The sequence below is a fragment of the Mchenga conophoros genome, linkage group LG18 (assembly GCF_057382185.1).
Source record: "Mchenga conophoros isolate Kocher_MC1m ecotype Shallow Benthic linkage group LG18, M_conophoros_male_GT1.1, whole genome shotgun sequence".
Taxonomy (NCBI): domain Eukaryota; kingdom Metazoa; phylum Chordata; class Actinopteri; order Cichliformes; family Cichlidae; genus Mchenga; species Mchenga conophoros.
This window is the reverse complement of record NC_140543.1, coordinates 19,594,162-19,618,087: the sequence shown is the minus strand read 5'-3', so window position 1 is coordinate 19,618,087 and position 23,926 is coordinate 19,594,162. Positions and strand designations below refer to the sequence as shown.

At 40.1% G+C, this 23,926-nt stretch overlaps 5 protein-coding genes across 6 annotated transcripts in view; 3 read left to right on the top strand and 2 right to left on the bottom strand.

The window, feature by feature from the left end:
• The window catches only part of per2 (period circadian clock 2), a 33,979-nt gene extending 26,911 nt beyond the window's left edge, over positions 1 to 7,068 (top strand). Inside the window, exons 20-24 of one of the 2 annotated variants that reach the window (XM_085253690.1) lie at positions 17 to 133; positions 2,025 to 2,220; positions 2,984 to 3,110; positions 4,461 to 4,611; positions 4,698 to 7,068. In XM_085253690.1, the coding sequence (XP_085109816.1) occupies positions 17 to 133; positions 2,025 to 2,220; positions 2,984 to 3,110; positions 4,461 to 4,611; positions 4,698 to 4,847 (741 nt within the window). In that variant the 3' untranslated portion in view covers positions 4,848 to 7,068. The remainder of the gene's footprint in view (positions 1 to 16; positions 134 to 2,024; positions 2,221 to 2,983; positions 3,111 to 4,460; positions 4,612 to 4,697) is intronic. The other variant, XM_085253691.1, reaches the window with a different exon arrangement.
• A 466-nt stretch (positions 7,069 to 7,534) lies between these two features.
• On the bottom strand, positions 7,535 to 10,138 carry hes6 (hes family bHLH transcription factor 6). The gene is made up of 4 exons (XM_085253703.1): positions 10,040 to 10,138; positions 9,879 to 9,965; positions 9,695 to 9,776; positions 7,535 to 9,372 (listed from the first exon to the last, which is right to left on the bottom strand). Exons 1-4 carry the CDS (start codon positions 10,112 to 10,114, stop codon positions 8,957 to 8,959), a joined length of 660 nt encoding a protein of 219 aa, XP_085109829.1. The 5' UTR covers positions 10,115 to 10,138; the 3' UTR covers positions 7,535 to 8,956.
• The window catches only part of kncn (kinocilin), a 63,599-nt gene continuing 49,315 nt past the window's right edge, over positions 9,643 to 23,926 (top strand). The window contains exons 1-2 of the mRNA XM_085253701.1: positions 9,643 to 9,973; positions 10,051 to 10,426. Of these exons, the coding sequence (XP_085109827.1) occupies positions 10,207 to 10,426 (220 nt within the window). The 5' untranslated portion in view covers positions 9,643 to 9,973; positions 10,051 to 10,206. The remainder of the gene's footprint in view (positions 9,974 to 10,050; positions 10,427 to 23,926) is intronic.
• itm2cb (integral membrane protein 2Cb) lies at positions 11,949 to 16,893 on the top strand. Its single transcript, XM_085253699.1, has 6 exons — positions 11,949 to 12,219; positions 14,049 to 14,186; positions 14,301 to 14,492; positions 14,589 to 14,699; positions 14,858 to 15,008; positions 15,704 to 16,893. The coding sequence occupies exons 1-6, from the start codon at positions 12,133 to 12,135 to the stop codon at positions 15,793 to 15,795; spliced, it is 771 nt and encodes a 256-aa protein (XP_085109825.1). The 5' UTR covers positions 11,949 to 12,132; the 3' UTR covers positions 15,796 to 16,893.
• On the bottom strand, positions 17,378 to 21,952 carry LOC146553607 (G protein-coupled receptor 55). Its single transcript, XM_085254462.1, has 3 exons — positions 21,926 to 21,952; positions 20,116 to 20,878; positions 17,378 to 19,402 (listed from the first exon to the last, which is right to left on the bottom strand). The coding sequence occupies exons 1-3, from the start codon at positions 21,928 to 21,930 to the stop codon at positions 19,178 to 19,180; spliced, it is 993 nt and encodes a 330-aa protein (XP_085110588.1). The 5' UTR covers positions 21,931 to 21,952; the 3' UTR covers positions 17,378 to 19,177.

The following is a 23,926-nucleotide window of genomic DNA, read 5'->3' as shown; positions in this document are numbered from 1 at the left end:
TCCTTACACCCTTTAGCCATCTCTCAGTCTCCTTGGTCCTCCAGGACCGTTGTATTTCGGGGGTACAGCCTGTTTCTGTGAGCGTTTGTCTTGGGATAAAGTGTGCTCTAGGCTGAGTGCTTTCAGCAATGAGGTAGGCAAATCATCGTAAAACCTCCGCACTTTTCAAATCCCATTTCTTCCCGATTCCATGTCAACTGTTCCAGTTACTGTTTTCCTTTTCATGACTTATGAGTATTATTATTGCTTGTTCAGTAGACGCTGATTTTTAGCTGAAGCATGACAATGAAAACCGCCTAAGAAGCATAATAAAACCTGGAGGCACGTGCCCTCTTGAGGAAGTTAATTACAGGATAGTATTCTGTATGTGCACCTTTGGAATAATCCAGTTTTAATAATTGGTTATAAAATGAGAACTGATCTTTATTTAACTGACCATTACAAGCACCAAAACACGAACAATTTAAGTTTTCTCTGTTTTTCAATCAACACAGCCATTAAGTATTTGTTGTGCTAGAAGGAAAATAACCCAAAATGCTATGTTTAACTGGTCAGAAATGCTCTGGCAGAAGAAACTTCAAATGTTTTTGGTAGCTGTGGGTTGAAGAGCATATTTTTCTGCCAAATTTTGGACTTCTCTTCCTCAGCTTAGCCAGATTCACAAGATGTCTGAAGTGAAGCGCTCTCTTGAGTTCATTTAACTGTGTCTCTGGGGTCTGACTGGATACTGGACAGATTTTTCTCTATTTGTAGTTATTCTGCAGTGGGTTTATTTCCAGGCCCAGAAAAACTCAAATCATGATCTTTTTTCTACCGTACAGCGCACATAGCGTGTATGTTCTCCCCCAAGCAATTCAACCTAACTTTCCTCAGTTCAAAAAAAGCATTATAGAGTGTCATATTGACAAGTCGAGGCACACGGTAAGATCAGCTTCCGCTGGCGTCCTGCTGCAGATCCCATCCTTCATCTCTCACCTTTTTAAATAAGTCAATTCAATTCAATTTTATTTACACAGCGCCAAATCACAACAACAGTCGCCCTACAATAATACATACAGAGAAAAACCCAACAATCATATGACGCCCTGTGAGCAAGCTCTTTGGCGACAGTGGGAAGGAAAAACTCCCTTTTAACAGGAAGAAACCTCCGCAGGACCGGGCTCAGGGAGGGGCGGGCATCTGCTGCAACCGGTTGGGGTGAGAGAAGGAAGACAGGATAGAAAACATTCTGTGGAAGAGAGACAGAGATTAATAACAAGTGCGATTCAATGCAGAGGTCAAGTTCTCTCTTCACACATGCCAACAGTGTGGTTTGACTTACTGGATTGGATATCTCCAGTGGGGTTTTTAAAGCCTGTAGCCCATGGGTCTACTATACTGTGGGTGTTTGAACTATGTGCTTCATATTACTGAAGATGATACACTAATTTGTGTGTTAGTCCTTTAAAAAAAATGCATTTTTCAGAATTGTTACTTTGATGAAGATCAGACCACGCTTAAACTGATGCAGCTACTTCTAAATGGTTCACCTTCGTATTTTTTCCATTGCACATACACTGATTTTAGCATGACCTCCACAGCTGTGGGAACCTGATTCACAATTAAACATGTGGAAGGGGGTATTGTCGTTTGTATTGTACCGAGATGATATAATGAAGAAAGGAAAAGTGGTTTGCAGCCATCTTCTGTATTTTGCAAATGCTTTTCTAATTATAATATACATATTGCATTCATGAATTATTGACTTCCCTCACTTTAAATTAGCTGGAAAAGGATCAGGATCATGTATCTAATTTAAATCAACTACACTGGTCTCCTCGGTCCTTGTGAACCAACGAGTGTTTGCTGAGAATGACAGTTTTTTATGATTAAGCAGAAACATGCTCCCAGGTGAGTCTTTAAAATCTGAGGCAGGATGTAAAACGGCAAGAGAAACGGCGTCTGTGAGTGTAATGAATGCTTCAGTGTGAGGACCTGAATCCTGCTCCTCTGATGTGGTGTTCCTTCAATATTTGTTTTTGCAGACAAGCTCGCAATGTGACGCTAACAACAGCGATGCCAACTCTTCATCCAGTGACATGCTGAACATTATCCTCCAAGAGGACTCCTTTTCGGGCACCGGCTCAGCCACCTCAGGGTCCATGGGCTACAGAACGTCAGCCAGCGGCACTTCGAATAGCGGGACATCTGAGGGCAGGACGTCAGCCAGCAGAGTCTCAGGTAGTCCTACAGTTATAACCATGTGTTTTAACTTGTGATTGCTATACAGATTTGAAGTTTTTGTCCAAGTTTTTTTTTTTTTTTTTTTTTAACAGAGCAAGCAATGTTTAACATTTCTAAACGCAGTAGCGTTCTTTAGAAAGCATAAATTATTTCTGTTTGCATACAATAACAGAATTATTTCAAAAGAAAGACAAAAATTACCAGAGTTAGTATTATTAGCCCACCTGAAAAGCTGACCTTTTATTGATCCATAATGTAAACAACAGCTGTGGAATGATGTGCTTTAACTTCTTACTTTGCAAAGCTAACAAAATCAAGTTAAAAACTGAGGGTTTTCTTTCAATTTACACACAGTATAAAAACTTCAGCGAGGGTTCGAGTTGTCACTTGAGAAAGCATCCTGCTAAAAAAAAATAAAATCAGTTTAGACTTGAGAAAAAGAACCGCTGATGTTTAAAGAGCAGGAGATGGAAATGCTGTGATGACTTTGTATAGCCAAGTGTCAAGAACTGAACTGAGAAATCTCATCATTAAAGAGAACCACACAGTACAGAGTGAGCGTGGTAGAGGTAGGAAGTGAAAGGTTTCCAAAACTCTGCGAAATTAATATTTAGCCTGTGTAAAATAAGCATTGTCCCCTCAATGATAAATGTCCTGTTATTAGGTAGGCCAATGGAAAGCTTTTAAAACTACATAATTTGTCATATGATCATCAACTTACTTGGCCTCTAACAATACTCTGCTCTTTGGCTCCTCTCAGAAAGCACCAACAGTAGCAAATACTTTGGCAGTGTGGACTCATCGCTGCACAGCCAGAAGGTCAAAGGTCATGTGAGCGGCAGAGATGGAAGACGCGGCAGAATGGAGCAGAGTGACCATATCACAAAGTATGTACTGCAGGACCCGCTGTGGCTGCTCATGGCTAACACAGATGAGAAGGTCATGATGACCTATCAGCTGGCCTCGCAGTGAGTGGGAGAATGGGGCTCAGCCAGTGAGGAGTAGGATAAATGGCCCTGTAGACACTGTGGTGTGGTAGTTATTCACCATCTGTTTGTAATGGAAGGTTCCTCAGTAATGCACTAGTGATAAGGCTGTGTGCGTGTGCAGGAAACTTGGTGTGGGATGCCTGAAGGCAACAGCTTGCTAAAAGACTGTTTAACATGTTTAACCGAGTCCCCACCATTGGAAAGCGTATGCGCAGTTTTAACCCACCCTGTAAAACTGCTTTACATTCATCACTAGCTAGCTTTGATCTCAGGTGAACCACTGGCTGAATAGATGTTCAACTACACATTTAATCCCATTTAATATAAAAAGAAGTGCAATGTCAACAGTGAGACTCCTTTTTTTCCTGCACGATGAAGAAATGATGCTGTCGTATGATGATGCTGTCTGGTGGTGGTCAGAGGGCCCGGTGGCGCCAGTGTCCGGCAGCCTCGCCTCAGTGTGCCCCAGGGCAGCTGTGGCTACAGTGTAGCTTGCCATCACCAGTGTGTGAATGTGTGTGTGAATGACTGAATGTAGTGTAAAGCGCTTTGGGGTCCTTAGGGACTAAGTAAAGTGCTATACAAATACAGGCCATTTACCATTTAAATGCAAGAAATCTGTCAGTACAAATAAATAAATGTGTTAAATTACAGAAAAGGCCCACTGCCCAGAAAATATTCAATATAAATTCTGGCATCCTTATTCTAATAGGATTAGATTAGTGCTAGTCTACAAGGCTTCTACTGGGATGCTGACTGACTACCACATCTTCCAGAGAAAGAAGATGCGATACTTTCAATGAACCCTTTTCAGGCAGCATCACTTGATATACTCAGACTCTTTATGCATCTACCACACACTCCCTTAACTGTGGTAGCAAATGTTCATCTTCCTGTTGTGTTGCATCATCTCTGTGTAAGAGGGAGCACGGAAACTTTTTGTGTTCAGTGTTTGTAAATGTGGAGGAAAAGAGAAACTGCAATCTGTAATCATGACACAGAAGCTCCAACCCTGATGGTTGTAGTAAGACTTTTGACCACTAGATGGAATCCTCACAACAAAAGAGATCTGCTGTGTTGGGTGTGAGGAGCCTGACAGCGAAACTTTGTTCGAACATAAAAGTAATAAATTATCCAAAAGTGCAACATAAGCATGCAAATCGAAGCTTCCAGTGTTGTTTATCTGAGCATTTGTCACACGTGTGAGCTGAATCGTGACCGTGTCTGTGCGTTTCAATGTGTCTGCAGTGATATTGAAAAGGTGCTGAGAGAAGACAAAGAGAAACTGAGGCAGCTGCAGAAGAGCCAACCGCGCTTCTCTGAAGAGCAGAAGAAGGAGCTGATCGAGGTTCACCCCTGGATCAAGAAGGGAGGTTTACCCAAAGCCATAGATATCAAGGTAGAATTGAATACCCCTTCCAGTTCAGATATCCACTGTTAATGTAAACATAATGCCTCATTTACACCTGAACATGTTTTTTCCAGATGTGCTCCTGGTGTGATGACGCCTTAGAGGCAGCGACGGCGGTACAGGATCAGCCGTACCAAGACCTCGATGAATCTGAGACCGCCGGAATATCCTGCCACGGCTCTCCTTCGGCCTCCGACTGTCAAACACAGACGGCGGCACAATAAGCTTCTCAAAGTGTCCAGAGTGACTTTGTTAGCCACTGGCTTACAGCCTTTGAAGAGGGACCAGTTTTAAATGTGCTCTTACTGTTTCTCTCTTGCTGTTCTGTGAGTTCTTCTTGTGTAGGTGCCAGCAAGAAAACTGGATAAAACAGTCCAGATTTTTGTAGAATGTGAACATGTGTAGTAGATTCATTACATTATATTTTAATCTACTTTTTAATTGTTCACTGTGTTGTTGCTTGAGGAATTGCTGGTCTCTAAGACTGCGCCTGTTTGTTGCGTCATCCCTTTTGTAGCATGTTGCCACGTGCGGCTCTTAATGGTTTTTATATAGACTTGATTACCAGATGCTGAGCCCAATAAAGGGAAAGAGAAAGTGTGCTCGCATGCCAGGCACCACCACAGAGGTCAAACAAACATCAGTCAGCTGGGGGCTGCTCTCGGTGGCTCTGTGGTGTTTGATGAATTCAGTATTTCGTGGCGTTTCCCCGAGTTGCAACGACACTTCTGTCATTCATACACATCAGACACCAAATGAGCACAAGTGCACTTTGCAGTTTAGTATTTATAGTTGAAAGAAATCTGATACTAAGGTAACTTTTTGAATCTTAAATTGTATATTTCTTCCCACTGGGTTGGATACAGAAGAATGTAAATGAGACTCCTGTGGGTCTGATATTCATTCTGCTGATGCCTGTATTCAATTGGGGGATCTCAGCTGTTAAACATAGAGGGGAAAGATGTCCAATGTAGTACAAGCATTGCTGATCAAGTGATGGAGTTGATTTAAGTTTGCACTGAGGTGGGGGTGTGAGGCACATATGCTACACTGATTCACATAATGTCATACTTTAAAAAAAAAAAAGCTCATTTCAAACTTTTTACACTTCTGTCATTTGGTGACACGTCACTAAAAGCAGCTCTAGATTATTATTTTTTTCATTCAGCAGATTTCCTTTCATCTGTTTCTGATGAAATGCAGCATTTTTGTTTTTCAGCTGTGACACTCACTTTAAAGATTTCTTTCTTTTTTTTTTTAATATATTTCAAAGCTTGTGTTGGTGTTTGCAACACTCTCTGACTCTAGGCATATGTATAGGCTATATTTTTACATAAAATAACTGATAACTGTTTCTCTATAAATGAGTCAATGTGTTTTTAAGTTATAGTATTAAAAAAAAAAGTTTAAAAAGCAAACTGGACCAAAAGAATTAATATTATTTATTATAAGCTCTATTTTGAAAATGTGAATTCCATAATCAACACTAGGAAAGCCGCTCATCACAAACTGAAAAGTACCGAGCTGCATGTTTAGGGTGGGTGGTTATTGTAAAGAGATTATTGTGGTTTTCCCCAGTTTTGAAGTGTGCTGCATGACGCTCGACGTGGTCTGATGTTGCAATCATAAACAAGGAGAGGAACATCCTGAACAGACTGAAGCTCGTTACTGTTCAGAACAAACACTTCAGGCTGACTTTAGGGTAATTTCACTGTTACAAAGCAGCTTGGACGTCAGGTGGCTGAAGAGTTTTTTCACTTTGAAGCCTACGCTGTTGTTTGAGTCTCTTTGGGAACTTGAACATTTTTGTTCAAGTTTTTTTTTGGGGGGGGGGTGGTCTTCAAACAGACACTGACATACACATTTTTATTTTTGTTTTTCTTATTTTTTAAAGGAAATGATTCCACTATGTTTGCTAACTTTTCTCAAAATAAAATGTTGCATAACTTAAAGCAAAGTGTGTCGTGCACCTTCTTTGCCAGTCCAACAACGACGAATAAGGAAGAGACGGGATGATTTCTGCAGACTGGAAAAAAAAAAAAAAAAAAAAGAATGTTCCGACATCTTAAACTTAGCTTGTTACAGTTTTTCTCAACAGTGTCTGCAGAGCCCTAAATGCAGTTTAATTACAATTCTGTTAATCTTAGTGCCCCAAATCCCTGGATGAATATATGGATAGCAAAGTAACCTGATATATTTACTTGAATAAAGTACAGTTTTATTTTGGATACAAATGTTTTGTCTTGTACTTCATATGATTTATCTGCAAAATAAGTAAGGCTTTAATATAATTCTGCAAAGTGTCATTCCACACAATGAACACATTTAGTTAACTATATTTTTGTTATACTATATCTTCACTGTTAAGCTACTTAAGTCGGATGGAAATCATGCCCCATGTTTTGTACAGCATATTCCTACACTGATTTTTAACTCTGATTAAATAATCTGACTACCTGTGCCCTCCCCTCTTTGCCTTATTATGGGTTCCCCCTTGTGCCACACCATTTAAAAATCCTGGGAACGCCCCTGCTGCCGCCTGTCTTATACATATTTAAATGTTAAAGTAAAAAGACTCATGCTTCTCTCTGTCGTCACTTTTACCTTCGCAATGCAAATGTCTGTCTGTCCAACCACCGAAACAACAGACTTCTGCGCAGATCCTCCTGATCAAAGCGACCCTTGTTCACACCTTCATACTTACTTCAAACTGAGCGTGAGGTGCGAACATGCTTAAAAAAAAGAAAAAGAAAGAACATCCCCCCCCCCGGACAGCTATACCTTCGGTGATATTTTAATACGGTGATATTTTAATACGGTCTGGTCACAACACAGCGGACTACATCAAGTTTAGCAAATAATAGGACCAAAACAAGGATGTATGGGTCGTCATTTAGTAGTTTATAATTTGAATTATGATAATTTACTTGTGCTTTCTTGCACTCGAGAAAGCTTGTTATTAATTTAAGTGGTCACAGCTGGGTTTAAAACGAAATATCACCTTTTTACATAAATAAACAACTATAAAAATACCAATGCTTAAAGTTTAAAATATAGGCCTTCTAACTTTATCGTATGGTAACACCGTTTGATATTTATTATAACAGTGTGTCGATCTTGTTTCTAGCAAGGGGGATTACAAAGAACAACAAAAGCAGATCGAAATCTTACCTGATTGTATTACCTCGATGTATAATTACTACTCTATCTGCTAAATAGGAGAATGCTCCACTATTCAATGCACAGTGTATTAGTCCTTTTCTTCTCATTTCACCAGTGTCCCCTATTAAGTCGGGGGTGGGGTGTAAAGACGTGACTCACACTCCACGTGGCATATGAATAGACTTGTTTTAGGATTGCTGGCTTTTCTTATTCATGCCTAGCAGTAGGAGCTAGGTGGTGCAGATGCAGAACACTGTCTGTGGCTCTCACTGAGACCACAGAAGTGATGTCTGACATCAAGCGAGCTGTGAAAGTCAGCAGCAATGGCAGCCTAACCCACTGCTACGAGATGACATGCTTAGATTTCACAGGCCTAAAATTATGTTCACTTCCACAGGCTTGTGCACCACTCCAAACTTGCAAAAAGAAAGAAAGAAAGAAAAAGATGACTGTTTGTGGATATCACAGCGCAATACAAAGCCAAACTTATTCCAGAGTCATGACTGTGCAGGTTATGTGCCCACGTTATTTAAAAAACGAGTCGAGCAGAGTTATAAATTCCATTTGTCAAGTTCTCAACCAGGACTATATAAGGAGGGAGTGAGTGGATTACTCATTTCACACCTCACAAATGCCTACGACGTGCTAAGGGATCTTGGAGAGCCTGTGCACACAAATGGTCCACAATTGCAGAGTAATAACAAATATCTTGGAAACAGCCGTGGGTGGGTGGTTAGTGGGATTCTTGTGTGTGAAATGAGGTTTTTTTTTCTCCTGAAGAGTCTGCTGCACAAATGGAGTACAAGTCTTTTTTTTTCCCCTAAAATATTTATTTAAAAGTTTTAGCTTAACTTAGATGAGGTAGCCTACTAGCAGTCAACTGACATGTATAAATAGAATTTTCAACAGATCCTAATTAGGAAATAATTTACACACACTCATATTAGTGCATTTCTGGTGGGGGTCTACTTTCTATACAGCAGTTATATTGAACAAGTACATATTTACATAAGTCAGCAGGCCCAAACAAGGTCACTAAGCTCTGTAAAGATATATTAGAATATCTTTACGAAGAGTTTATCTGATGCCCATTCAGGCAGTGTTGGCCTATTTCTAACCCAAGCTATTGTTTCGACAAAAAAACCCAAACTCCTATTCCACCTTAAATTGTCTACCATGGTCTCCACAGAGCTTTAGAGCAAGTTAGGCAGGGCAACGCTTCTTGACCGTCTGCCTCCTCAGAAGAAGAAACCTGGCTTTGCTCTGAGTCGGTCTCATCCAGGTCAGAGCAGAGGTCGTCGCTGGAGGTGGTGGAGGGTGCCGGGGACACCAGGGCTGTGTGAATGCTCTCAGACAGGGACCAAGTGCTGCTATAGCAAGGGCTGTCCGCTACGATGTCCGGGAGCATCACTCGGTGGTACTCGTTGTTGTTAAGTGGCATACTCTCCAGAAGGTGCTTCAACAGCTCCGCTGCCACTGTTGGGTCAATCCCCGGGTAGTAGGACACAAATGTGTGAACGTCGTGCATACACTGGATGTATCCGGCAGCGAAACGCTCACAGGCCTCCCGGTGTACAGCGTCTGCTTCTGTGGACAGACAGATGGAAACGACCGTTAAACCTTAGTTTCTAACGTGTAATTACTAACAGACACTCTGTGCTCTGATTGGCTGCGCCACGGTCGAAGCGCACCTGTGGCGGCCACAGTACAGTTGATTAAAATATTAATCCGCCAAGAGCAATGAATTAATCAGTAGTTTTACTAGTTATAAAGAACTATATTACTTGGCGGAAGAATGATTTGTAAATTGTATTACTGTTTATATGTCTCTTTTTTTTAAATTAAGCTTATGGTTAATACTGTACACTCAAGTAAATAAAGTTAAATAAGGTTTATATGTACGGTTTACCTTGAGCACGCCTTTGAAGAGTGCCTTCCACTCGTTTCACTGTCATCTCCAGCACTTCGGCATTCTCCATCTTTGACTGTAACTGCAGCAACAAACATCAGGAACACAAGCTAGCTTAGCCACAACACACTCATCAGTTTAATTGCTGTTGAGCAATGGCGCTACATAAACAACAGCAACTTACGTCTTCGTCGGCGATAAGGACTCTGAGTTCTTGTAAACTTTCATTGATGCGAGCCCTTCTTTTCTTCTCAACCAGAGGTTTTCTTATCTACAACAGTAAGGAAAACTGAGTTGTTTTTCCCCCAGTTCAAAGTAGCTCTGAATCCTCACATGGGATCTTACCTTTCTGTCAGGTCTGACCCCACCGCAATCATCCACTCTGTCCAGGCCGTGTGTGCTGCTGCTGATGGGGGCCATGTTTTTGCAGGCGCTGCCAGGAGCCGACCAGACTGGAGGTTGGTTAGTTGGTGTGTAATCCAAAGAGCCGTTAGAGGCCGTCAGTGGGACAGATGGCCGGGGCGATCCCAGCAGCAGTGAGCACAGAGTGGAGGAAACTGGGTGGGGTGGGGAATGCACTGTGTGCAGTGGGTTCATTTGCATGTGAATTGTTGAACGAGCAACGACCCCCCAACACATGTGGTCACTTTAAATTGTGTCACACACGATGTCTTAACCATGGAGCAGCATGCAGACATAAGAGTGCAAAATATGGACAAAGAGGCTGCAAAGGTAATGTCAACAACTCTGAAGGTTTTAGTTTGTAGTGGGTGAAAGAAAATAGTTTCAATAGCTTTTGACCACATTCAATCAATTTTGGTAAACATGTTACTTATATTAAATTCAGTTTTATTTATTGATTGATTGATTGATTGATTGATTGATTGATTGGTAATTTATTTCAAACATGTAAACAATATACAGGTACATATAGAAAAGAAAATAAGAGAGAAAAAAAATACTATACAAAAAAATCAATACATTTCAATATTGCTACCGTTCTGATTAATTTACATGTTGAAAGGGAGTGGGAAGAAGTAAACACTTATTTATATAGTGCTAAATCATAACAATCGCCTCAAAGCCACCTCTTTACTCAAATTGAGCACTCATAGTGCTTTCTACTACAAGTCTCATTCACTCAGTCTCACGTATACACATCCATACTATGCTTTTCTGTATGTGCTTTTTCTAAAATTTTACACACATTCAGATCAGCATCAATTTGGGGTTCACTCTGCCACTTGAGCCACAGCTCCTAGGGCTATAGACCGTATGTTTGCCAGTCCACACATTCATGTCTTTTGGAGCTTGTGAGGCATCACCCCATCTATAGTACTAGATGGGTCCCGGAGAATATGGACCACTCTTATGTGTAAAGCGCCTGGAACCTCTTTAAAAGTTATCAAGACCAGAAAACAGTGATGACACTGTGGAGAGTAGATCATCCCTATTGCATTAGGACTTCACTTTGCTGTGGTGTGGGTTGTAACCCTTTAAGGACACGCTTCTATCACTAACTATCAGCTCAAATTTCCTATATTGTCTAATTCATTGCTGCAAGTCTTATGTCTGTAGTGACTCATAGATGCTGTAATGATTACTGAGGCAAGGAGATGAGAGCTGTGTGTACACCATGGCTGTAAAAAATGTGCATATATTACTGATTAGCATATTTCTTGTGATGTTCACTAGAAAGAAATGAATAATTTAATGTTACTATATATTAGTAACTGTTACTGTATATTAGAATCGTATTATAGATTCTTAATCTGTCTTACAAAGTACATTTTGTGACCACATTCATATAAATTAGATTATATGGCATATTAACCAAGTAATACACCTTGTAAAATATTATATATGCATTGATGAGCCTATGGACATCTGAGCAGCATTATCTCTCTTACTACTAAGTAGTGCTGACCTATTGATAACTTTATTGCAGTGTAGTAGCTGGATCAGCCAGTTTGAAACATCACAATATTTCCGGATGGTAGTGTTGAGAACATTGAGAATAGAAGATTCAGCTTTAAATAAAATACGGAAAGCACTTCCATATTGGGCGCTTGTCTTCAAAACAAGGGCACTTGGTAGCCAAATATCCTCAAAATCGAGGTAAATTTAGCATTTTTTCCACTAAAGCCGCTTTAAATGTTTAATTATATTCACCAGGAAGCAACTAAGCTCACAGTCTGTTATTTTTAGCGTTTTTCTAAAAGTCGAAGACCGATAGCGGCTCTTATTTTGACAGCGGCGAGGCGGCTTTTCCCTGAGACCCACACACTGCTTGTTCGTCAGAGAAGACGCTCTTGTGAGGTCACCGAGGCCCGGGGGCGAGCCTGGTCCGGCGCTATATAATCTTCCCGGTCCGGTGGACGAAACCAGCGCACTGAATCAGACAGGAGACAAAGCAAGCACACACTGAGCAAACAAACATGGTGAAGATCACTTTCCAGCCAGTGTCGGCGCAGAAGCCCGAAAAAGACAACGATGAGGACAAGATCATTATACCTCAGGCTCACGTGAGTTTGCACACTTTGTCTTTGTTTCATGCTGCGGCATTTGTCTTTTGTCTCGTTATAGCATAAGTAGATTTTTATTTCTGCATAGGCTATAGCTTACAAAAAAATAAAGTTTGATATAATTAGTTTCGCTTTCCTTGTCCATGCATCATGGCATTTAATGGGATTGGATTTTATGTGATTAACATGATTATAAAGAAAAGCCAGTGACTGCTTAAAGTTAGATATTGCATTTGTTTTCTTAAAAAATATAATTACACCCTTATCTACAAGCTTAAAGGTTAATAAAGGCAGTGGTAGTGTTTCTGAGCCTAAAAAAGTTTTATTGTGCATTAATATTACAACAAGGGAACAGCCCCAGCATTGCAATGCAATCCCACCTATGGGATGTTGGTATTACATCACCTTGTTTAGCCACAGCTAGGAGGCACACTGCAGAAGAGGCAGTCCTGTATACATGTGGGCAATTGGCAGAAAGAGGACATCATTTTACCAAGTTGTTCATAAAGTGTGCATGTATAAGATAAAAATCTCAGGCTTCTCGCTGTCAGCGTACAGATAGCCTTGGGCTTGTTTATTCTTTTGTCGCTGTGAGGAAACAATAGAGCTGTCAGATGTGGATACTGCACTAGTCTGTAATGTCACGGTGTTATACCACGTGTGTCCTGCAGGTAGTGCCGGAGAGCAGATGAGAATGAGCGGTAGTAATCAAGCAGCAAAGTGTGTGTGTAAAGGCAGCTTAACCCTCCCGAAACTAGCAGTATAAAAAGTCAGTCTCGGTTTGACCTAGCTGTTTTATAGCTCCTGCTTTCGATGAATATATTAGAGGAGATAAAACTTGGAAAATTCAGAGTTTATTTCAAAAAAATTGAGGAGTTTAGTTCTGTCTCAATTTCAGTTCTGCAACACTTTCAGTCTCCAGTTCTCAAACATGTAATTTAACTACATAGATGTAGTTTCTCAAACACTGATTTTTTTTTCCTTGCTTGTGTAAAGTGGGGTTTGCAGAACGGCTTGTACCTGCGTTAGCTGAGTGGGAAGTCAGATCTGTCACCAGCTTTTCTTAGCCTCCTTTCTGGACTTCATCCCCAGAGTTGAACATAATTAGATATTTGGCACATAATGGATGTTCACATAAAGCTTCTCGTCTTTTTTTCCCCCCTAGCACACTGCACAGATGACGCACCTATCACTTCTGCAGACATATTTTACCAATGCTCGTTACGTCAACAGAAGGATGTGAAAGGCTGTGTGGATTTCCATTGGCTGCTATGGCAGGCTAGGCGTCAGAGCCAATGTGTGTAGATCTATTAATACGCCCGCCTCTGAGGGACTCCTGCTCTACGCAACTGTCCTCATTTTTAACTCCCACCAAGGGAGTTAAGACTTAATATCTGCAAATATGGAGCGTGGAAGTAGGCCTCTAAGAATAGACCCAGACGGCCACGTGCCAGCATCTTCGTCAGAGCATGCTTCCGCTCACCATAGCAACAGTAGTAGGGAGAGGCAGCAGATTGACTGAGAGACTGTGGGTGGGCATCTGGCGTGCTTTATTCATGTCCGTCGTACGTCTACCAGATCTCAACTTGGCACTTGCTTCTTTTCAAAATTAACTCTGTTACAAATTTGGCTTTTGGGTATGAAAGTAAAGCAGTGTGAGTGTGATAGGATTAGATACAAATATTTCACACTGCACAAAGCAAATTCAGAGTTGCAGTGCATCATTTAAACTACTCTTAAAAACTTTCACACACTACTATGAAAAGAACCAGGATGTAGGATAAGATCTAAGATCTGAACTCTAACCAGTCTGCTTTTTCTTTTTACAGGGGCAGTCGGTTCACCCAGTCAGGCCAAAGAAGCCTTTTCCAACCGGCCTGTGCTGCCTTGCCTTGGGCCTGGCAGTTTTCTTGATAGGACTGGTGTTGGCGTCTGTCTTTATCTATCGCCACTACTATATACCTCAGGTTAGTCAGCAATTACCCCTCTTTTCTTAAATAACATCCTGAACACAGTGGGTAAAAATCACACAGCTGAAAGTAAACGTCATATGCTGACACAGCTCTGTTGCATCCCATTAGCAGATCCCAGAAGACAGTTTGTTCCATTGTCGGGTTATCTTTGAGGACTCTGTGTATGCTCCTCTGAGGGGGCGGCAAGAACTCGAGGAAAACGTCGGCATCTACCTTGAAGACAACTACGAGCAGATCAGCGTACCCGTGCCACGTTTTGGTGGCAGCGATCCCGCCGATATCATCCACGACTTTCAGAGGGTAGGTGTTTGTCTTTGCGTGTTTTTTCCTCTCATTACACTTGTTTGTAAGCGTTTGATTAAGGCATAACACGATTTCTCTCTTTCTCTGTTCCAGGGCCTTACAGCTTATCACGACATCGCACTGGACAAATGCTACATCACCGAGCTGAACACAACCTTAGTGATGCCACCACGCAACCTGTGGGAGCTGCTCGTCAATGTCAAGGTGAGACACGCAGTGGATTAGCTGTTAATGCCACTTGTGGTTGTAAGAGATAAATGGCTGTCTGAGAGTGAAGGACAGTGTGTTCCCACTTTCCTGTTGGCAGCGTTCCTCCCACAGACCGATCAGTCGAGTGATTCATTTTTGTCTCTTTGCCACAGAGAGGGACGTACCTTCCTCAGACGTACATCATCCAGGAGGAGATGATGGTGACGGGGAGGGTGAGGAACATGAGGCAGCTGGGCCCTTTCATTCACAGGCTCTGTTACGGCAGAGAAACTTACCGCCTCAGACGCCGCAGCCAGCGCCAACGTGAGTTGACATATTCACTTCCTTTTCCAGTCTGTTCGGAGTATATATGAAATGTTAAATAATGTAGTGACATGTGCAGGATTGCTTCCGCTTTTCGTCACCCTCTTTTTCACACCAGCTCTTGTCAGATGTTGAGTCAAGTGACGTGTGCTGGTTTGCTGTAAATTCTGTACCTGAGGAGGAAAATGTTCCTCCACTGAGTCACAGGGAATCCAGTGTCCAGAGTTGGTGTGTAGGAGTAAAGAGAGAGTGACAGAAAAGCAAATATCAACGGGGACCATATAGGGTCTTCCTTTGAACACTTGAGACAGTGCGTCTGCAGTGTAACATGCTGCTGTACCAGCTTGTGAGCCTGAATATTATTGTGTGTGTGTGTGTTTGTGTGGGCTCAGCCTGGGAACTTCCTGCTATGTGAGTCACTTGTAGTGCAGTGGACACATCCACACACTCTGTGGAGGTGTTTGTGATTCGGATGAGTGATATCTGTGTCGTCGCTGCCTTTGATTGGGTTTAGAGCTTCAGAAATGATGCAACAAACTTCCCCCTGCGTACATATATGGACGTGATTTGTGGGGATGGCTTCTGCTGATTCAAAATGGACGTTGTAGGCAGAGTAGCTTGAGAAAGCATGTGAACAAATGTCCGCTTTCGATTCTGAACAGATTTTCTAAATGCGTCGTGTTTTCCTCTTCCAGGTATTGAGAGGCGTGAGACCAAGAATTGTCACAGCATCCGCCACTTTGAGAACACTTTTGTGGTCGAGACTGTGATCTGCGACCGGTTCTAAATCTGAGGTGGAAATCACAGCCATCCAACACTGAAGCCAATTTAAACCATACCTCTTGAATTCCTTAAGCGTTAAACTGCACTTTAAGAGCAAGCGTTTGTCTCGTAGTTTTAGTTTCAGATCCAGTTGGAATGTTTTTGTTTATGCTTTTATTTTTTTGAAACGTCCGTGTACTGTGTTAATGTCTTTTTAATTTAAACGGATTCCTGGATAATGTTATAGATTTGTTTCGATATATCTGTAGCTTGTCATGTCGTGCAGAACGTGTTAACCTGTGCATGTAAGTTTGTGACATTTACATCAATGGACTTGATTTCATTTCATTTTTATACTTGTCCTCGTATTTTTTCAATTAAGTTATTTTTAGTTACTTTTTTTGTTGTTGTTTTGAATGTCGGAAGATGGCGAAACATACCTCATGTAGTTAAGATATTACTTTGCTGGTTGATATCATAATGAGTGGTGTATATAACTTTGACTAAGCAATATATTCTGTACATTGATTTTCTTCTTAATTTCATATTGTTACATGCATAGATTTTTATCTGAGATCAACTTGTTTTGTGGATGATCATTTCTTTCTTGTTTGCCTTTTAGTTTTGTTCTTCTCACACTTTCCTACTCCTTGGATATAAACGGCTTTAGACTGTAATTAGTAGCAGTGCTGTAGAAGGACAGAAGGAACCAAAGTCTGCAGTCAGGGATGCTACAAGCTTGGTTTTAAGGACATATGACTTATTTATAAAGAACGCTTTATAGTCTAGATCACTTACTGTAGATGATATCAAAGGCTAAAAACTCACGTTGTCTTGCTCTTCCTCCTCTTCACTCAGATTTGCCTGTTGTCTTCAGCTCTTGCCATTTCCCAATCTTTCCTATCTTGGCATTATAATGTTCTCTGATGTTTCGTCCCAGCTTAAAAAAGGAAAAGATTTTGGGCTGTCTTTCTGATGTATAAGTTGGAGTAAATCTGATTCTGTTGAGAGAGAGAGATCTGTGATCTGTTGTCATATTTCACTGTCTTGGGTACTGTATTTCGCTGTACAGTCAATTTTTCTTGTAAAATCTTGCTGCTTTGAGAATAAATTATCAAACTTTCTTGGTCATGTTTTGAATGTTCTTCACCAACAGTTTCGGTGGCTCATAATCACTGTGTAGGCTGTGGGTTAGATCAATTGGAGATTGGCTGAACAGTACTGATAAAAGTAGGAGAACCAACACAGCATTACACTGCCTTTGTGGCATTCTCACCGAAATGGAACAAAAATACAGTGATAATATCTGAAAGTTTTCATCTGCAGCTTTGTTATCAATTAAACATCATAATCTGTTCAGGTTATTTCCCTTCAAAACTGATGAGTAATACTTTTGTGATTTGATCAGCCTACTTTACAATGTCTCATTTAATAGTGTACATTTTTAAATATTCAGCAGTTACTATAGTTACAAAAATGCAATATTTAGGTAAAAGTTTAGTTTCCGGCTGCATTTCATTAATTAAATATTTAGGATAAATATTCATAATATTCACTCATAAATCCTTTTTGTTTTTGTCTTCACATTGTTTTTATTTTGACTTTAAACTTATGAAGAAAAGGAAAACAGCCCAGACCGACAAACTCCGTGGGTTGGCTCAAGATGCAGGGATCACAAAAGTATTTTACAAGTAAAAATACAATTGAGTACAAAATGCAGAAACTTAAATTATAATAAAATAAAGTTTCAATATGCAGGTAATGCAATGAAACCAGCATATGATGGTTTCAAAGAGAGCTTTTCACACATTTTTATGAAAGATATATACATTAAATACAACATTATGGTACGGTTAAGCCACAAGTGAGGCACGCTGTCATAAAACACAAAATGACCCTTCAACATCGGCAACATATGGTCAGCGACAGCTCTGTGTGCTTCATAAGCAGCTTTCCATTTGACTTTTCATGTGACAGCATTCACATAAACCCAAACAGTAATATGAAAACAGTTCTTTCAGCAGTGACCTACGCATGGCCGGGACTACATACTTACGGTTTTTAAACATTTCAATAAAACTATTATGCACCTAAGGTTGCAATCTAAAAATAAAATACAAAGTTCAGTACAGCTAAATATGAAATGCTACAGCTAACAATATCAGTTTATAAACAAAGCAAAAAAAGCATACGAAGTATCTTTTCATCTGCAAAACTATAAACAGATCACTTAATGCAATAATCATAAATGCTTTAGTCCTCTCTTATAATAATGTCACTTTTAATATTTTTTTTATATTATATTTTTTTAGTATAATTTATGAGATTTAAAAGACAGAAAATGAATGCAAAATCTATTAACAACGCACAAAAAAATCCTCTCTACTCTTCCTCAGGCCGTGTTTATTTCTATATTTGACTGTTGCTGTATTTCTGATTAAACATTTACATTTAATTATTATTTAATAAATATAGATGATATTGTTACTTATTTTGCAGTGAGAATTTTTTACAACCATTTAGGATCCATTGTATTATTTAATGTTTTAAAAAATGAAATGAACACTGAAATTATTGCTAATGTTTCCTTTTTAGTTTCATATGTTTAAAGCTATACCTGTGGATGTGATTTATAAACCCTGATTCATCTGTGTACTCATCAAGGAAATATGCATATTTGAATTGTAATTAATTAGATATATTGGCATAATTTCGTTTTGTTTACTTTTTATGTAAATCTGCATTTCATAGATTAGAGATTCACGACTAAAATATGCTTATTATTACGGTTAGCTACCTTTTTTGAATATAAAAAAAATAATTATGCATCTGTTAAATTCGTTTAGTCTGAAACAATTAATCTATTTTGTCTTTGATGAGAATTCTGACTAATAAGAGCCGTCTTTGTGCATGTTTGATTTCAGTCCTAGATAATATCACAAAGGCATTTTTGAACTGCCCGCCAGTATCAGTTTTTAGTTCTTTAAAATGAGTCATGCTGCCTGTCCCTGTCACTTTCTCACTCATTGTTGGTTTGCAGGTTTGAGTGACCTTTTCATGCTTTTAATGATTTTTTAAAGCATGTCAGACTGTGGCTTTTTAGTTCATGGGTTGTTTTGCAGCCTTCATTTAACGCATTAGAGCGCTTTGAGGTTAGAGAGGTGCCTACTGGCTTCCTGCTGCTGGATCAGATCATACAGCCTTGCATTCAGCTGTGTGGTTAATTTAGATTACACTCTGACCTGCTTCCTTACGAGCAGGTTAATTACTTTTAGTGCGTGACACTATGCTTATCAGCTATTGTCTCCAGCTTTACTGCTCTGATACAAAACAAGGTTTTAGCCTCGTTTTGCTATATTAACACAACATAACATCACATCAGTGATCCTCTAGGGACAGTTTTTGTCTCAACTTGACTCGCCTCTCTCCCGTTCAGAAGTGCTGTTGGTGGCTCTCCTTTGGCTCAGTATTGACATCCTTAAGCTGTGTCTGGTGTTCCTCACTTCATGGGCAATAAAGTAGTAACACATGGCGTCCAGACAGCAGGTGATGTTTGACAGGCACATAGCAATCTGTATGAACAGGCTGAGATTGGCCTTGGTGCCACAGTCCTGAAATGCTCCTTGATGCACCTGCAAGTATGTGTGTTAAGGAAACATTAGTTTACCATCAAAGAATCATGTGTGACACTTTTGGTTTGTAGCAGAGGTAGCATTGCAGTGTGAAGCGCAGGTCCTATCTGTGAATTTTCCTATGAAGATCCTCTCTGTGCATATCTGCAGTACTTACACATGCTTACGCACTTGCCATACTCTCCAGTTTGATAATTAATTTCTAATAATTTCTAATAACGTCAACTTTTGAAGAAGAATTTTATTGCAAGTATCAAAATTAAACACAAGTACCCCTCAACAAATACCCCAGTGGTTACAACCATTTAGGCTTGTTTTGTCATATCATATGTGCTACTGACATAAAAAGCGCTGCTGAGTCATAACATTTGCAGCATCCTCCCCCCCCTGAATTTTTCTGATGATTACTCAACATAAATCTCAAATCAAAGTAAAAAAGCTGCAGAAAGTTAAATGTTTTTAACTGAAATATTAATAAGCTTTTTTTTTCTTTATAAAATAGGTTCAGTACACATTATATTTTTCTGATTCAGGCTACCCAGTGGATTATAAGGAGTTCGAGACTTTAAACATCAAAATTTTAAATGTTTACCTGCTGAAATAAATGTGATAAAGGACAGCTACTAAATGGACCCTAAGGTGATATGCTTTGGACTGTTGTTTCAGTTTCTTTACACTTAAAATGAGCATAAAATGAGCCTTGAGTTTCTCACCAGAAATTGCAGGAAGATGGCTAGGTGGCTCGGAGTGAAAGGCACCAGGAACGCGCACAGCCCGCTGTAGATGATCTTCACACAGGCCCGGCTCTGTGGGCTGTGCTGACCAGATTGCTGAAGTGTCCAGATGATCTGAACTGAACAGAAAACCACCACCAGTGCAGGCACAATGAACCCAAACACCTGCACACTGATGATGATGGGAGGTTTCCAGCCTTCCGGTGAAAACTCGTGGAAACAATGAAATGTGTTGCTCTTGCTTTTCCTGAAGTTACAGATGACTGGAATGACTGATGCAGACACAAGCATCCACACGGCTATACAAGTTGCCATAGCTGCTTTGGGTGAACGCAACTGCTTGGATTTAAACGGATGACAGATAGCCACCCATCTATCTACAGCTATACACATAATGATGTATATGCTTCCATATATCCCATAAAAATAAAGCCCTTCCAAAATTGAACACAGTCCGTGGAAGCTGGCGGGCCACTTGTGATTAGTGGCATGCATTTTGAAGGGAAGAATCAACAGGAGAACCAAGTCCATCAAAGCCAAGTTTATCATGTAGATAGCAGAAATAGCAGATTCAGTCTTTTTTCGCAGAAGGCCGCAGAACACCGCCAGCGCTGCAATATTGAGAATCAGACCGACGACAAATATAGGAATATAGAAGACCAGCTCCAAAACTTTCATCACTTCATCCACGTGGTCGAACTCTTTACTGCAGTTCACTGACATGTTGTTGGTCATGATGTCACTGCAATATAACAGTTGGATTCAATTTTATCTCAACATCTCTGCCAGGATTTCAAAGAACAGTTTAAGTTGTCTTTCCTGTTTTTGTTACTCGTTCCCACACAGAAACGGCAGTATGATACGCCACTATACCAAGCCACTAGAAACCTCTCAGCTGTGTGGGTACAGGAACTGTGAACTTGTTTTTTTGTTTCTGGTATAAACAACATAGCAAACAAGAGCACCGTGAACATTATTAACCTTTAGCCTCCTGATTCTCATGAAAGTAGTAGCAATGGTAGTCTTAGTAAAGTACAGGCCGGAGTAACTTTCATTTTACTTCGACATTTAGAAACAAATTGTGAATATATTATGATCAAGATTTCAAAGGAAATGACTTTCTGTTATTGTATTAGTTTTGCAATCTGCGACAGCACAGTTAAGTGGTTCTCTATTTGAGGTTATTTGTTTGGACACTAACAATATTCCCATTTACCTCGGAGTGTTTACTGATTTAATATCAGTTGAAAACAAATGAACAGGTGGTTCGTCACATGTTCTACTCTTCATTGCGTTGGTGTCAGGTTGTGATGGACAAACCTGACACCTGTTCTATTTTGAGTGAAGCCATGGTTTTACAGGAAAATCCCAAATACATCTCTGACATGAGTGTCTGTGCATCGAGTTGACACTCGACTGAAATAAACCTAATGTAAAAAAACAGGCAGGTTTTGACTGCGTGTACTACGTGTCGCTGGCTGCAGAGTCCCTCCTTACAGCGAGCAAGCTGAAGGCCCTTTGCACTCAGATCAAAATAATTTGCATGAAGATAAAAAAAGCACATTATATATACAATGAAACCTGACTTTTAACGTAAGCATTAATTAGAAGTAAATAAGTAAATAAAATTTAAAAATAGATAAATAAATGAAATATGTCTTGTAATTTAAGTTCCTCACGTTTGACTCATCATCTACATGTAACTGCAGCACTTTTAACATCTAACCTGGCGTTCTTTTGCGACCAGCTAACATGTAGTGGAAAATGTGAAATCTAGTTGTGTTCTTACCTCATGCCAGTCAAGTTTCAGTGTGTCTGACTGTCTGCGCGGTGCCAGACGCACTTCTCCTTTTCAAACCTTTGTTGTTTCATCACCACTTCCTGACTGTGCCACACATCATGCATGTGTTCAAATATGCATTATAGCTGTTTAAAATCAAAGTAACATGAACCTGCCCTGCACGTCTGCTGGAACTCTATTTTTGTGTAAACATCTGAAGAAACTAGCAGCAGCACTCACGATGATTATGTTTATGTTTAAGTGGCAAGATATTTTCCTAAAATGACTGTGGGCTTTATCCTGATAGGCTGCTTACCCCTCTCTATCATAATGGACTTTCTTTTTTTTTTTTTACTTTGACTGGGTTGGACAAAAGATAAAATCTACGTGCTGTGACTTAGCCGTTTCATGTTGATGTTTGATTTGAGTAGTTGTAGGCCTGTAAGGCTACATGACTGGCCTATGATATTACAAATCCACTGCACCACATTGCAATTTAAGGTAAATGTGCCTTTAAGGTTAGAATTACGCAACACAGACTACTAGCTAATTTGCATTATCAGCTAATCTATGCCAGTAGCTACTTTAAGAAGTGTGGCTTTGGTGCTTTAAATCAGAAAAGTTTATTTTGTCTTGTAATACTTTCAGTTTTAGGTTTGGGTTGGTTTACGCTGTGAGAGATAACAAGAGGTACCTGTTATTGGTTCAGATATGCTCCTGAAGGCTTGGTTAAAGGTTATATAAAAAATTTAGACAGTATAAAAACATGGGCACATGACTATTATGATCTCAGTCACTCATTTTGGGTCATACTGAATAGAAGATGAAGTTTCATTTGAAAATCTTGGTCATTCCTAGTTTTAAAATGGAGGATTGTCAGTGATATGAAACTGCAAAGTCATTAGCTAACCACTTGCGAATAACAAGTCATGACCCAGGGAGAGACGGTTTCAGTCAGACCCACCCTTTCCTCATCACATCTGGGGGGAGGGGGGGTTGCAACCAAGATGGCAATGTTGCTCAAAATGGGACTTAAGAAACCAATGGGTGGCATCATGTCAGCTACATCCACCTTTTATCCTGCCTGTGACCAGAACCCAAAGTGTGACCTTTCCCTAAATCAAAATAAATGGTTTTGTTGCCAGAACCTAACTAAAATGTGTGGCCTTCTTGGTATTTATTGTTTTAGTCTTGATCTGCATGTTTGATTTGGCAAGGATTTTATGACGGGCGTCCTTTCTAATGCAACCCTCTCCATTTATCCCTACTCCAGACCAGCCCTTGTGTGGCTAGGGGACATAATATTTATCGCCTAAAAATTAAAACCTAACATGGTAAATATTGTAGTACTTGCACATTTGCTCAACAAGTGAAAGATTTCCTAGTCGGATCGTGAGAGAAGTCACAAATTTCTTGACGTCAAGATGAAGTGTTATTGTTATTTATCCTTAGTAAAATCTGAACATCTGTGGCTTTTTAAAGAAATCCATCCTCGTTGTTTGATATATTTCACTAAAATAGTAGCAGTGAGCTAGTAGGACACACTGGAGAAATCCAACAGCTGTTGAGAAATTTTAAGTTGAACCAAAGTGGTAAGCCAACCTAGTGACCAGCAGACCAACTTTACCATCTTAAGTTCTGCAGTCTTAGCAAAGGATACGCTACAAGGTAGAACACATATCAGATGTAGACACAGGCTGCTGAAAATGAATCAAGCTGAGGAAACTGTTATTGATAAAAAATCTTGCCTAATACCACAAGTTTTTTTCATTCTCTTGCGGTTTGTTTCCTCAAACTGGAATTTCCATCATTATTTACAAATTGATTTGCATGAATCGTAAGAGATATGAATATCCGCTCCGAGCTCCCTGACCTGCACTCAATCTACAGCAGGCGGTGCCGGACCAAGGCCAGGAAGATCGTGAAGGACCTCAGCCATCCCAACAACAGACTGTTCTCTCTGCTGAGGTCAGGAAAGCGATTCCGCTCCCTGAAGACCAACACAGAGAG